Below are 16,765 nucleotides of genomic sequence, written 5' to 3'. Positions count from 1 at the left end.
AATACATTGAAACTTCAAAAGACCATTTTAATTCTGGTTATTGCAATTTTCTTAAAGATGGGGGAAAACCTGCTCCAGAAAAGAATATACTGATTTGATTTTTTATTTCCATTCACTTTCTGTTCTTAGGATGAGAAAACAAAATTGCCACACACATACATACAGAAATATTCTGAAGAAAATTAAAAATGACAAGTCCAAGAAAATTTACCAACTAAAATTTTATTCTTGGATCATCAAAAGGAAACTATAGTTCTAAGTACTATACAAGATAAAACTGAAAGCAGAAGACAAAAAACTAACATGCATTATACTATGATCCATAGCAAGAAACAAAATTAAAAATTAACTACTCGTTTAGCAATTAAAATAGTTGATGGATTATAAAGTTAGAACTTACTATATGGTCCTTCAGTTTTTTAGGAATGTAATTCTCTCAAAAATTGATTTATTAAGGAAAGGTGCAGGTTTCCCATAATAATTTAAACATTAAAATGCAGGTTCAAAGTGCCATCAAAAATATTGGGGATATTTATAAAATATCCCAAATAACCATGGCAGAATATGTATATATATGTGTGTGTGTGTGTGTGTGTGTGTGTGTGTGTGTGTATATATATATATATATATATATATATATGTATAATTTTCAAGTGCACATAAGACATATACCAAGAGATGCCATATACCAGGCCAAAAAACAAAGTTTCAATAAGAGTACAATAAATGGAATCATACAGAATATGCCCTCTGACCACAATGAAATTAATTTGGACATCAGTAACAGAAAAATCCATGGAAAATTCCCCAATATTTGGAAATTAAACAGCACACTTCTATAAAACCCATAGGTTGAATAAGAAGCCACAGGGAAATTGGAAAATATTTTGAACTGAATAAAAATAAAAGCACAATTTATCAGTACAACTTCAACCAGAGAAACAGAACCAGTAGAATATTCAATCAGAGAAACAAGAAGCAGTAGGGTGTGCGTGTCTGTGTGTGCACACGCATGTATAGACAGAGTGGGGGTAGGATATTTATTGCAAAAAACTGGCTCACACAGTTGTGGGCATTACCTAGGCAATACCCTGGGTCTGAAATCTGTAACACAAGCATGTTATCAGGAAAGACAAGTTGAAGACTTTTGCACAGGAACTTAAGGTGCAATCCAAATGGAATTTCTTCTTCCAGAACCTCCAGTTTTGTTCTTCAACTGATTGAATCAGGTCTCCAGATTATCTAGAATAATCTGTTTTACCTAAAGTCACTGATTATAGACTCCGATCTCCTCTACAAAATATCTTCACACAAACACCTAGATTAGTGTTTGAACAACTGGAGTCTGTAAACCAGCCAAGTTGACATATAAAATTGATGGTCTAAACAATACACTAAAAATTGGTGAAATGCAGAGAAAGCAATGCTTGGAGGAAAATACAGAGTTTTAAATGCTTAACATTAGAAAAAACAAAGAAAGATTCAAAAACCAACTTCTAAAATACCATTATGAAAGTTAAAAAAAAAAAAACACAGACAAAACAGGATAAGAAGAGGAATAAATTAAATAAGTAGAAAGAAGAAAGAAAACCACCTGATTTCAAGGCATGCTCAGAGACTTTGAATTATGTATGACATTTGTCAGTTTGGAAAATTCTCAGCCCTGTTTACCACATTCCAGATATAGCTTTCACAGAAGTTGAGGGATAGATATATCCATCAAGGTAGTTCATGTCCTTTGTTTCTAAGAAAAGAATACCAAAAGTCAAACAGCTGGGAAAAAAAGATGTAGAAGATCTAAACTTCTGGTTCCTAAACCTCCTCCTACAGCTCCTTCCATTGCAACATATTGTTTCCAAGCTGCCTTAATGTTACTAATAATCTGCCACACAGAGGTCACTGTGCGGTAGCCACAGGCTTAACAAATCATCATATCTATATTTTCATTTTCTTTTACTTTTTAAATTTATACACAGGCCAGCACATGAGGCATTGTTTTATGAATGAGAAAGGGGCACACCCTCTAGAAATACCTTCTAGAGAAATAAAAAATAAGCAAAATGAAAAAAAAAAATCAGACAAGAAAAATATACTTTCTCTAAGCTAAAGGATTTGAAAACAGTATCCATTACTCTGGGGCTGATGTGGTCTCTCATCAGTGCAGAGGGCTAGATTTCAGCCCAGACTCAAAGCTCATGGTTAGTATCTTCTTAAGGTCATAATCTATGTAACCATTTTCAGTAGCCCTGCTTACTAATCATCCCCTATCTAGTCAATGCAGAAAATCAAGCAATATCATTCCATAACAATATTCCATTCATAAATTAGTTCCACATAGGAAAAAGACTTTTAAAACTATTATCTTAAAACTCTTGGTACACCCAAGTTCTCAAATTGTAAATATTCAAGCAAAAATCACAATATGAAGAATAGAATAGAATTTTATTCCCAATACTTTGTTTTAAAAAGTAGCATTTTAATGCTTGTTTTCTTCAGTGAGATTTGAAATGTTTCATAGTTACTTATATTTAAAAAGCACATAGAAAAACATAAAGCAACGTGTTTTCCTAAGCAATAAATGTCACTGAATTTTTAGCAAGGACATTTATCTTCCTAAAATAAAACAGTTGCATACACTACCTAAAGTTAGAATGTTATCTTTTAAATTTGTTTCCTTAAGTGAACATGTCCATACTCACATTTGTAAATACATGTTATTTTTGTTTTATGAGGTTTTCATAAAGTTTTTATTATAAACAGAATGTTCTCAAAAATAATACTTTCATTCTTATAAATACTCAATATTAAACAAATGAAATAAAAATAGTAAATTAATGATGTAAGGAAAATGTAACAAATAAGTAAACACATTTTCTTAGATAAGACCATTCCTTTTACTAACAAAATCATCCATACGTTTTACTTATTCCAGTTTGGGTACTGGCTGCTGGCAGTATAAACCTGCCTTTAAAAGTACCTTCAGGAAAAAACTATTTAACCTTCCCTGATTTAACATTTTATTTGAAATTTTGTATGCATTTAGGGTATTAAGTCTATATATCCTATTTAATATTTTTCAAATGTATTCTTTTCTGAAGTAATTTCATGTGCTCATTTGACAAAACATGATTTGAACAATAGTTGCTTCTGATGCAGAATTACATCCTCTGTAAGCCAAGAAAAGGATGTAGGAAGTGGGAGAACCAGGATGCTTAGGAAGAATAGCAGGCACTAATTTTTTTAGATAGGCTTCACTTGTCTGTCCAAATCATTCCCATGAACTTGGTTCATCTCTTCTACTTCATTGATATTATACCTTTTAAATGCATAGAGCTCCTTAAATGGTTGCCACATATGCTTAATAACTATGATCAATGACCTAACAAATTAATTTTCATTTTATTTTCAAATATGTCAAGGCTGGAAGAGAGTACCAGAAAGTGAGCTATGCTGTGGTTGTTAAATGAGAGAAATGGACTGTGGGCATCAAAGGGCCTTTAATGGCATATTTCAAATACAGTTTCACATACATTATTTCATTAACTTCACCAAAACCCTATTGAAAGAGGAAGGGTAAGTATTAATCACATGTAAAAATAAGGAAAAACAGGCTCAAAAATGTTAATTTATTCAGATTCCATTTCTACTGTGATCCTCATAGATCACTGTTGTCATTAAATTGAGAAAAATCATTATTCAAATAAATTTTTAAGATGGTAAAGTGTGTGTTGTTCTTTTTGAAATAATCCATATAACTTTTGAATGCATCAGTACTTTTCAAAGGATACTATACTATAGGGTTAAGGATATATATTCACGTTAAGAATTAAGAGTTCAAATGAAAGGACACATAACTTTATCAAGGTGCTATTAAAATTGAAAACTAAGTATAATTTAAAAAAGATAGTACTAGAAATAAAATTTGTCTTCATCTTGCCACTCATTCTTTTCCCTAAGTCAAGTATCTAACTTATTTACTATAGTAATTTGGTATTCATTTTCCAATTATAAAAAGAAAATAACACAATTAAATAGTAATCTAACCAACCTTTCCTATTCATATTACTCCTCTCCCAAAATGTAGAAAATCCAATATTCATCCATCTGAATCTTTCAAATTCATTTAATCTAGTTGAAAAAGGTTGATCTGTTTATCTATACATTTGATTAATACATAAACTAATCAAAAGGAGTTTTATTTATATTTTATTACCCTGGATGGTCCCAACCTATCTTTCCACCAACTCTTCTAGTCACAATGATTGTTCCTCAAATACATCTGTACTTTTCTCCATTTCCTCTGCTGGAAATTCCCTTCCCCACCCATTTCCTCATATTCAAACTCTACCCCTTCTTCAAGGCCTACCTCTAATGTAATCTACTTGCATACACGCAGACTTCCTGATCCATAAAATCAAAATTAGTCTCTCCCTCTACATGAAGGTACTGTGCTTTCTCTGAGCTTCTATTGCATCCAGTTTATTGTGTACAGATGGCTATCTAGCTAGCTCAGCTGGGCAAGAGTAGTGTTTATCTTTGTATCTACTAAATGGATACTGTAGATGTTTGAATGCAAAGGGCCTAGCAAACAGAACACTGCCTTAGTTTAGGGTTTCATCATGTCCTTCCCTCTAAACTCTAATCTTGGCTCCCCCAGTTTAAATTCCATACCATTACAATGGTGAACTTTCTAAAATAAAAACTTAATCATTTCATTTTCCAATTTTTTTGATCTTTCTATTGTTCTTCACCATTCATAGGACACAGTCCAGTTTGCAAATACACCACAGAAGGCCCATCATGACCTGGCCCCAGTTTACTTCTCCTACAGTTTCTACCAAAATCCTGCAAACATGCATCTATGTGTACACAAATTCCTGCAGTTATCAGAAATCAATCTCTTACCCATTCCCTTGTACTTATTATACACCATTCTAATATCTCATTCTGTAAACCTTATCCCAGGGAAACATAATATGGTAGCTAAATAAAACTTACATGTATTTAAATCCCAGATTGTCCATTACTTGAACTGTAATCTTGAGTAAGTTTTTTTTTTTTTTAAATCTTGAGTAAATTAAACTTTGAAAATACAACAGAGGACAACCTGGAAATCTCTCTAGTGTCATTGTAATGAGTAATCTGAATTGTCAACTTGATTGGATTAAGAGATGCTGATGATTAAGAGGCTTCTGGGTGTGTCAATGAAGGCATGTCTAGGAATGACTGGAATGTGGGATAGGAACTGAAGTGGAGACCCTCCCTAAGCGTGGGCAGCGCTGCTCCATAGGATGGAATTAAAGCTGGAAGAACAAGGAAGCAGATGTAGATGCAAGCTCCGATCTTCTTAAAAGGGTTCTTGATTGCTGCTTTGATGGTCTGAGGATATGGTATTCTTGCTTCTTCACTCTTTCCAAAGCGGATTCTGCCAGTGATTCTCCAGGTAGTTTTCAGAAGCGTTGGTCTCGGACTAGGGTAGCACTGTTGATCTTTCTTGTTCTGGGGCTTCTGTGTCTTGGACTGCATAGGTGCTGATTCTTCCAGCTCTCCAGCTGCAGACGGCCTTTGTGGACTATCCAGCTTCTGGTCGTGTAAGCCGATCAAATAAATCCCCTTTTTATAATTATACCTCCTATTGATTCTCTTCCTCTAAAGAACCCTGACTAAATACAGTTATCATTCTTCCCCTATTCTTTTTTGCAGTACTACTTGGCTCCTATTTTAAGGTGAGCAACTTCTGCATTTACTGCAAAACGCAAACTAAGAGCATTAGAATCTAAGCTCTAAGTTCCTTGTAGGGAAAAGTAATTAAGTTCCAGATTTCAAACCAAATAAACTTTTAACATTTTTTTCCTAGCTCCTTATTCACTATATGCTAAAATGTATCAGTGCATAGAAAATTTTAAATCCTTATTTTGACTTACAATAATTGTCCACTGCAGCAAGGATGTTAATTAACATATTTTCTATATGTTTACTTGCTTCATGTGTCTTCTTTGGTAAAGTATCCATCTGATCTTATTATCATTTTTAACACTGGCTTGTTTTTTTATTGTTTTTAACGTTCCTTACATATTCTGGATCTAAGTCTTTTATAAGCTATATGACTTACAAATGTTGCTTTCCAGTCGGTGGTTTGTCATTTGTTCCCTTACGGTATCTTTTTCAGAACCGAAGTTTTATTTTTATCTTGATGAAGTCTAAGAATTTATCAGTTTTGTCCATAGTTCATTCGTTGGGGTCTAAAAACAGTGTCAAACAGCATATACACAAATATCTCCACTAGTTCAAGTATCATACTGAACAGAATTTGAGTAGTATGAAACAAACAAAGGCTGTTGCAGTATACAACATTACACCAAGGATAAGCAATTTTCTGCCTGAAAATTGGGAATTTTTCAGATTCAAATGGGCTCGATGAGGTGAATCCCTTTAGCACAATTTATTTCCATGTTGGTTTATAGCCTTGTAAGGGTTTTATTTGTTTGTATTTGTTTTAACCTGTTTAGGTGCCAGATGTTCATCTATACTAATCTTAAGCAATTATAGTGTTTAAGAAGAGAACAGTAAAGATATACATAGTATGAACTTTCAAACATTTTTAAAGTATTAGTTAAAAAACAAAACAAAACAAAACAAAAAACAGTTGCCAGGAGTTTTAAAAACATAGTAAGAAGCTCTAAATGACCTTTGGCTCCATGAATTGAGGCGATTCCCCTATTATGAAAATAGCACCAAGACCCAGAGCAGTGACTAAATTCTAACTATGCTTACGCCAGGATCCTACTTGCTCAATTTTTATGGAAGGCCATGACTAAGTACTATAACAGGTCACTGTCCCTTTACTCCTACTGAAAATTGTTGCAATTCACTGATGTAGCTTAAAAATAAAGCTTGTTTTGCTAGAAAAAGGGACCCTCTCACTTTTTCTTAAAGTGAACATTGTCTTCTGCAAATATCTGAGACTAGCATTGAAAAAAACAAAATAATCTACATCCCAATTTTCTTTTTACTTTATCTTATTTACCTATGTTCCCAACATAGGAAAAGATTAAGAGACATTTATTTAATTGGTTACAAAAACTGTGAGCAAAGACCTTTAAATATCTATTAAAATATATGTACATTTTGTTTCAAAATTCTTTCCATACTATACAGCATAGACTAACACAATAAAAAGAACAACATAATTTTTAAAACTTCACTGGAATGCTGATTCCAGTGAGTACTACAATGAGCATTATGACTCTGTAGTGTCATAATGACCTTGATTTTCTGGACCCTTCTCTAGTACCATCAGGATTAGAAATCTGCATGTTCTATCATACTAAGTGTTTTTCACAGATCAACTACAGAGCATTTTTTTACTAGGTAAGTAAGTACATACAAACATCACCTAAAACTAAGTCTTACCAAACTGTAGCATCGTATAAAATACAAGAACCTAAATACCTCTACTCTTTGTCCCAGGCCTACATAATTTCTTTGTGAACATTTTGAACCTAAAGCAAGAGTTATTCTATTTAACTTCCTTAAACAAAGCTGAACTTCAAGATGTTTCAAGTTAACTGTCAATACTGTGAACAAATAACCATATCTGGAAATTTTCTATTAATTTGTAATGATTCATAAAACTAAAAAACTAAACACTTATCTAAAAGGAAATGAAATTGGCAAAAAGTCACTATAATTTTGAAAGCTAAGAAAACACTCTTTTTCATAGAATCAAAAAATCAAATATATTACAAAGAACAAATCCAACGTCCTACCTCTTGAGTACATATACACCTTTGATCTAATGTATTTTTAGAACCGAGAATACAAATTAGAAAAGAAATGATTTAGCAACTTAAGTCTATATGTCAATTAATATCTGCCTTTGAACATAAGAAAAGCTGAACTTTCAAACATTTTTAAAGTATTAGTTAAAAAACAAAACAAAACAAAAAAAAGTTGCCAGGAGTTTTAAAAACAGTAAGAAGCTCTGAATGACCTTAGGCTCCATGAGTTTTAAAAACATAGTAAGAAGCTCTGAATGACCTTCGGTTCCATGAATTGAGGCGATAGAAACCTGGCAATTAATTTTGATTAATTATATAATAATTATTAATATACTATCATATATTAATATATAATTATTATATTAATTATAATGTAATGATTATATAATTTGGAAACTGTTTAAACAAGATACTTCTAAAGAAGCAGCTAACCATAAATTTTAAAATGCCAAGCAGACTGAGTTAACAACCCAAAATCAGCAGCTAGCAAAAACAGGAAAATATACTAACGGTATTTTTAAATTAATTAAGTGAGTAGAAGAAAAAGAAATCAAAAGTAAAATTTTATTTAAAAATCTAGAAAGTCAGATAAACTTCAAAGTAAAATGGAAATCCTATTCAAAGTTTAATACTCACATAGTTATATTTAAATGATAAATACATTTAAATCAATGTATATGCACACATATATTGAACGAGTTGAGATATATGGTATAGATATCTCCAAACAATAAAGACTAGTGGGTACAGAAGTATCAAATACTACTAACATATCAAAATTGGCAAAAAAAAAAAAAGGTAAGAAATCACCATAATGAATTCTGTGAGATTCCTCTTCAAAGTAGGTCATTATTAAATAGTTATATTATATCCACTTTTCAAAAGACAACCTTAAGTAAAGGTAAAGATTCAATAAAACCAATAAATAAAATCCTCTCATTTAGAAAATTAATGTTGATAAAACATTATAAGTGATTCTATAGAAGTTGTAAAACTTATTAGAAAAACGGATTTCTAAATCACATGCTAGAACTAATGAATGAGGTTATTTTGTTTTGTTTTGTTTTGAGGAGAGTAGGTCCTAACATATGCATTTCATGAAAGTCAAACAAATTTTATAAATCTGTCCCTTGACCACTTGAGTAGGTATTCCTGATAGGAATGAAGAGAGTTTTATTTTAAATAGTATTGAAAATGCCTCTTTGATGAGGTATTTGAGCAAGGGAACAAATGAAAAGAAGGAATTATTACCAGGACTATCTCAAGGAAGACAGTTTTAAGTTGAAGTAACACAAAGCACAAAAGCCTGAAAAAGAAATGAGCTTGGTGTGCATGTGGAACTGCAAGAAGCACAACATGCCTGCTGCAACCTGAGCTGACAGAGTGAAATGGATAGAAGTGTGCCACAGCGGTGAGAAAGTGAAAGGTGTGAACACCAGGACACAGAGCCAAGGAAAAAACTTTTCCAGAAGAATATGGATTCAGATGCAAATGGGTAGGTTTAGTGGTGGGAAAATGAACAAGTTCTCTTTCATGGTTTCTATTTCCCTAAGGGAATAACAGGCTGACCAGCCAAAGTGAGAAGGGAAAGAAAGATTGAGTGTTAGAAACTAACATGATTATCTTTCAGGAAAAATCAGAAAATCAACGAAGAAAGCTATCAAAAATAAAGAAGCCCATGTTCCCACCTTATGGGACCTATCCTGACAAGGCACTTATTTTATCACTTAGGCTTAGGCTCTGCTGCACATAACAGAAAGCCCAAATAATGTGACTGGAACAACTTGAAGGTTAGTCTACCTCATATAGAAAAAGCCCAGAGATAAGCAATTTTGTGCTGGAGTAGTGGTTCCACAAAGTCTTCAAGGATCCAGGTTCCTTCTACCTCTCCATTCTGCCATTCCGAGCTCCAGTAGATGAATCTGTGTGTCAGGCTGCCAGGAGGAGGAAGGAATGAAGGCGGACTAGCCTCTTCCTTTCTTTAAAAAAGACTGTCTGGCTAGGCATCTTGGCACATTCCTGTAATCCTAGCAACTCAAGAGGGTGAGGCAGGAGGATCACAGATTTGAAGCCAGCCTCAGCAATTTAGAGAGGCCTTAACCAACTTAGGAAGACCCTGTCTCAAAAGTTAAGAGGGCTGGGGATGTTGCTCACTGGTTAAGCCCCCAGGGTTCAATTCGTGGTGCCAAAGAAGACTGCCTGACATACTTCTCTTCATCTCATGAGCCAGATTTGGTCAATGTAGCCATATTCAACTACAAAGGAAAGTAGCAAACATCTTTCAGCTAGTCATGAGTCCAGGAGCACAAAGGAGTTCTTATTATCAAGTAAGAAGGGAAGACTAGAGGAGGAACTAAGCCACCTTGTTTCATCTATATATCTCATAGTTTCCCAACTTCCTCTCCTCTAACAATGTGATAAATAAGTGGACACCATCCTAAGTCAAGTCAATAAGATCTCCTGGTTTCATGTTTGTATTTGGGATGCAGAAATCAAGTTGGTCTTTCTTCTGAAGAGTTGATCTGCAAGAGGGACCAGACTACAGCCTTAAAGAAAAAAAGACATTTGCAGAAAATAATGAAACAAAGAACAGAGGAAAGAAGAGAATTTGAAGCTGAAAAAGAGAAAACATAACTTTCTGATAATTTGTTTTTTCAAGAGAACCATATAAAATTCTTTTATCTGAATTTTGTATAATTCCCCAATCCCTTTATACAGAAATTCCTTTACATAACTAATTTGAATGTTTCTGATCCCCGCAATCAAAAGATCCAAGATATCTATTAAGAAAGTTAAGATTTAATGTGCTGTGCACATAAAGTATTTTTGCAGCAACTATGAAAGTTGTGGAAAATGTCCATTGTGTTCTTCTAGATCCCTGGTGTAAAGACTAGTAAGACAGAATTTCTTTTAGAATTCTATACTTTCTAAAAGTCTGAAATAACTAGAAATTGAATTTCTTCTTTTTAAAATTCTGGTAGTGGCAATTATATCATTTTCATTATATCCTTTTATGCCGGAAGAGGACAAATAAGATGTCGGAAGATTATGATTAAATTTATTATATAGTCACAAGTATCTAAAGAAACTTTTGGATATGAATAGGAAAAGAAGAACTCAAACTATCCCTATTTGCTGATGACCTGATTATATATTTAGAGGAACTGGGAAATTCCACCAGAAAACTTTTAGAACTCATAAGTGAATTCAGTAAAGTACCAGAATATAACATCAATGCTCATAAATCTAATGCATTTTTACTCATAAGTGAAGCCCATTCACAATAGCTTCGAAAAAAATAAAATACTTGGCAATTAATCTAACAAAAGAGGTGAAAGACCTCTACAACGAGACCTACAGAACACTAAAGAAAGAAATTAAAGAAAACCTTAGAAGATGGGAAGATCTTCCATGTTCTTGGATAGGCAGAATTAATATTGTCAAAATGGACATAGTACCAAAAGTGCTATACAGATTTAATGCAATTCCAATTAAAATTCCAATAACGTACCTCACAGAAATAGAGTAAGCAATCATGAAATTCATCTGGAAGAATAAGAAACCCAGAATAGCTAAAGCAATCCTTAGCAGGAGGAGTGAAGCAGGGGGTATCACAATACCAGACCTTCAACTATACTACAAACCAACAGTAACAAAAACAGCACGGTATTGGCACCAAAATAGACAGATAGATCAATGGTACAGAATAGAGGACATGGACACAAACCCTAATAAATACAGTTTGCTCATACTAAACAACGGTGCCAAAAACATGCAATAGAGAAAAGATAGCCTCTTCAACAAATGGTGCTGGGAAAACTGGAAATCCATATGCAACGGAATGAAATTAAACCCCTATCTCTCACCCTGCTCAAAAATCAACTCAAAATGGATCAAGGACCTTGGAATCAGACCAGAGACACTTCATCTTATAGAAGAAAAAGTAGGTCCAAATCTTCAACCTGTCGGCTTAGGATCAGACTTCCTTAACAGGACTCCCATAGCACAAGAAATAAAAGCAAGAATCAATAACTGGGATAGATTCAAACTTAAAAGCTTTCTCTCAGCAAAGGAAACTATCAGCAATGTGAAGAGAGAGCCTACAGAGTGGGAGAATATCTTTGCCAACCATACTTCAGATAGTACGCTAATTTCCAGAATATATAAAGAACTCAAAAAACTCTACACCAAGAATACAAATAGTCCAATCAACAAGTGGGCTAAGGAAATGAATAGACACTTCACAGAAGAAGATCTACAAGCAATCAACAGATATATGAAAACATGTTCAACATCGCTAGTAATAAGAGAAATGCAAATCAAAACTACCCTAAGATTCTATCTCACCCCAATTAGAATGGCAATTATCAAGAATACAAGCAACAATAGGTGTTGGCAAGGATGTGGGGAAAAAAGTACACTCATACATTGCTGGTGGGGTTGCAAATTAGTGCAGCCACTCTGGAAAGCAGGGTGGAGACTCCAGTGTGGAGAAAGCTTGGAATGGAACCACCATTTGACCCAGCTATCCCACTCCTTGGTCTATACCCAAAGGACTTAAAATCAGTATACTACAGTGATGCAGCCACATCAGTGTTCATATTTGTTCAATTGACAATAGCCAGATTGTGGAACCATCCTAGATGCCCCTCAATTTATGAATAGATAAAGAAGCTGTGGTATATATATATATATATATATATATATATGTATATATATATATATATATATATATATACACACAATGGAATATTACTCAGCCACAAAGAACAATAAAATTATGGCATTTGCAGGCAAATGGATGAAACTAGGGAATATCATGCTAAGTGAGATAAGCCCATCTCAAAAAAACCAAAGGACGAATGATCTCACTGATAAGCGGATAATGATACATAATGGGGGGTGGGAGGGAGGCAAGAATGGAGGAAGAAGGGACTGTATAGAGGGAAAAGAGGGGTGGGAGGGGTTGGGGAGAAGGAAAAAAAATAACAATGAATCAAACACCATTACCCTATGTAAATGTATGATTACACAAATGGTATGCCTCTACTTCATGTACAAACAGAGAAACAAGTTGTATCTCATTTGTTTACAATAAAAAATTTTTTTAAAAAAGAAACTTTTGGTTAATGCACAGCAGATTGCACTACTGTTCCCAACCATTCACTGCTACTCCATGTTATAGGTTTGAACTTCACCCTATTAATAACCATATTACTTGGTCTAGCCAATGAAATGATGACATGATGTATGCCACTTCTAAGTAGAATCTTTAAGAGCTAGCATATGACTCCATTATCACTCTTTGCCCTCTGCCATGAGTAGCCCATCTCAGAAAGTTGCTGCTTCTTCATCCTGAGCCCTAGAATGAAGATGTGAAGCAGATTCATAACTTCCCACCAGGATGTAGACAGAGCAAGAAAAAAATAAATAAATAAATAAATAAAAAGTTGTCTTAACCCACTGAGATTCGGGGTTTTTTGTTACCAAAGCATAATAATAATAATAATAATAATAACCTAAGAACTAATAAAGAAAGCAACTGACTCAGAAGCAATTCAGGATGTATGTTTATGTGCGAGGATATTGAGGTTGATCAGGAAGGACTACAAGAATGAAAATGTCTAAGGGGAGTATTGGAACCTCCAGTGTTCCTATCTCAGTGCTGTCACCACTAGTTATTCATTCATTTAAGACAGTAGCCTAGGAGTCACTTAGAATATCTTTTTCTTTCAGGTCTCCTACATCCATTCTGTCACCAAGTTTTAATAATTCTACTTGCTTAGTATCTCTCAAATTCCCACAGATACTACCTTAGGTAGTTAGATCATTATTACTTTTCTCTGGACTAATGTGATAATCCACTAGTTTCTCTTTCTGTTTTACCCTCGTATTTCCTCCAATCCATCCCTTATGCTTATCTAGAGTAATATATCTAAAATGATATCACACCTTTGCTAGAAATGTTCCAGGTAAATCTCTCTTTAGCTGGACACACATGATTTGGTTCTGACCAACCCCTCTCTAGGTTTTATAGAGCTATCAGACCACTACAGGCTCAAGTACTGCTTTGCTACTTTCTAACCACAGGACATAAGGCAAGCCATTTCACATTTTAAAATCCAGTTTTCTTTATTTTTAAAACAAGTATAATAAAACAAACTACACCTGTAGCTTTGTTGTGGGGTTCAAATTGGAGAACAAAAATGATCTGGCAAAAGTGCCTGGTCCTTTTGTAGATGAAGTATAAATATTTGTGGAATAACAGAATAACTCCTTGGCTAGAGCAAATTAAGAAACTTCACAGCCCTTATTTATTTATTCACTGTCTTCCTTGACTAGACACTAAACAATTTGAAAAGAGACTGAGATTTACTAAATCTTGGAACCTAGTACAGTGCTAGCCCAAAAGAGAGTGTCAGTGAATATGCATAACCAAAGTGATATCTGAAGGGTGGTAAGAAAAGAGAAATGGTCCCTTGGGTCCTTGTGTAATTTCATACATTTTTAATTTTGTGCAAAACAAAGAATTTTGCACCCTGGGTGACCCTTCTCTTTCTTATCTTACCCAACTATATTTGCTGATTTAATTTATAGGTGAATTCACAATGTACAGCCTAGAAAGGCAAGAATACTATGAGTTTTTCAAATTTCTTCCAAGTGATTACATTTGTTCCAATGAAAAAACACTTCATCAAATGATAAATAACTTAATGTTTTTCTGTACATAATCTCAGTATACTTCAAGGGTATAATTTTATTCCCTATAAACAACTGATGCTATGAGATCAAAAGATCATAACTCTCAAGGGTAATATAAATCAATACATTCTAATGAGATGCCAATACCTCTCGTCCATTTTGACATGAGAATCTTCCTCCATGTGTTCATTTCACTGCTTCCTGTCTGCCATACAAAATCTAATTGTAAAAACAGCAGGGTCATCATATTTCTGGACCAGGTAACTGAAGTTCAAGGACTTTTTGGTCTTATTTTGAAGGTAATTCCTTGGATATGGATTAACTGGTTCTCAATGAACTGACTTGGCATTTTAAAAGTGGTATTTTATTTCAAAAAGTCCAAGAAACAGTTTTTTTTGAGAATATATAAAAATTCTTGCTATAAAAATCCAAACAGAAGAAAAAGTGAAGCTTGCCAGAAACACCAAACTATGACATGGTTTATATTATAATTGATATATTTCAAAATTCTTACCACAACAGGTAAAGACAATAAACCAAAACATCTAATCTACGTGGGAAGATTATGCAACATTAATTAAAAGAATCAAACTCAATGCTAAAGTGTTATTCATTTTAAATACTGGCTCTAAGATATGATTTATCTCACCAGCATAAGGGTGTACATAATGAAATCATTGACATTTGACTGTTTTTGTCTTACAAAATAATAATTTTATTTTCAGTTCTTTTTTAACCTGGAATTTTGGTCTTTCTAGAAATATACATTACTTACTCATATCCCTAATACCTTGCATGTGTGTCTAGTAGAGCACTTGTCATACCGAATTGCAATTAACTGCTTATAATTCCTACTCTTACACTACTGTCTTATGTTCTGTGCTTCTATAACAGATATCTGAGACTGGGCAACTTATAAAGAACAGGAATTTATTCCTTAATAGTTCTGGAGACTGGGAAGTCCAAGGTCAAGGGGCCCACAACTAGTAAAGGCCTTCTTGCTGAATCATCCCATAATGGAAGGAAGAAGGGCAAGAAAATATACATGTGCATGAGTACAGGAGAAAGAGGGTTGGGGAGGGGGCCAAATTCTTCCTTTTATCAGGAACCCACTTCCAAGATAACTAACCCACTTCCATAATAATCACATTAACCCAATCACTTCTTAAAGGTCCCAACTCTCAACACTGTTGATTGAGAACTGAGTTTCCCACACATGAACTTTGGGGTACAATTTTAAGCCACAGCAACTATGTTATGAACATTTGCAGACAGAAACCATTTTTCCTATATTTCATTTTCCTGGAACCTAGCATATAATAGTTCTTGCACACCTGGCAACAAGAGTAACATATATTTAAGAACATAATGGTTAGGAGAAAACATATTTTTAAAAAAATCAAGTCCTAGTAAAAGCATGCAAACTTCATTAAAACCAAGACTGGTCCAAAGTTTAGCATTTGCTGTTAAATCCAAACATTTCCTCAAAATACACTATTACACCCTACCAAACAAATAATAATTGCAAATTTTCTTTTTTTACAGACCAATTACCCTGTGTATAGATCTTGCATTTCTAGTTCTCTTCTTTTTAACTGTTCACTTCAGTCTGATATCTTGGGGAAAAGAGATGAAAGGAAACAGAAACACTCTTACCTGGTTAATTTTATTCCTTCCTATAAATATCATGATGAGATAAAGAAGGGTCATCCTAAAGATGATGGTTTAAATTGATTTGTTAGAATGTCTGTGGATTTCACTATTTGTTATATACTTTCTAATTCTGTACTATCACTTAAAAATACTACTTTTATTTAAAGTAAATACCATCTTTTTTAATATCAGGCAAACCATGTTTTTATGCTAAGAATAATTCTATATGTCCTAAGTCTGACCATAAAATAAACCAAAACACAAAGTATATTAAGACTCAAAAATTCTCTGAGGGAAAGCTTATCAATTATTATGAGAGGTCTAGAAATCCTGACGAGAAAAATAATTCAAAGTGCAATAAGAAATCCTAGCCACACATTACAAATCCAACAAAGACAGATGAGAGAGACCAAAAGTAGTAGCAGCTTATATAAGTGTTCATACAAGCCTCAGAAGGTTTAACTATATTATTTACTGTATTATCCCTGGTCCATAATTTAAAGTGTAATCAATTTATAAGATATTTAATCATAACTTTAATATTCATATCTAAACTCTTGTTACAGTCATTATAGTAGGATACTTCATATTTAGTCAACCCAACACAGTTCATGAGTAAAATACAAATT

General features: G+C 33.6%; 1 protein-coding gene across 3 annotated transcripts in view; it reads right to left on the bottom strand.

Annotated features, from left to right (window-relative positions):
* Cwc27 (CWC27 spliceosome associated cyclophilin) overlaps positions 1-16,765 on the bottom strand; it is a 244,990-nt gene that overhangs the window by 178,540 nt on the left and 49,685 nt on the right. The window contains exon 11 of one of the 3 annotated variants that reach the window (XM_047556517.1): positions 1,673-1,744. The exons of the other annotated variants lie outside the window; for them this stretch is intronic. Coding sequence (XP_047412473.1) covers positions 1,720-1,744 — 25 coding nt within the window. The 3' untranslated portion in view covers positions 1,673-1,719. Of the gene's footprint in view, positions 1-1,672; positions 1,745-16,765 lie in introns of those variants that run through there. 3 annotated transcript variants of the gene reach the window in all.

Source organism: Sciurus carolinensis, chromosome 6 (genome assembly GCF_902686445.1).
Source record: "Sciurus carolinensis chromosome 6, mSciCar1.2, whole genome shotgun sequence".
NCBI lineage: Eukaryota > Metazoa > Chordata > Mammalia > Rodentia > Sciuridae > Sciurus > Sciurus carolinensis.
This window is presented reverse-complemented; position numbering and strand designations above follow the sequence as displayed.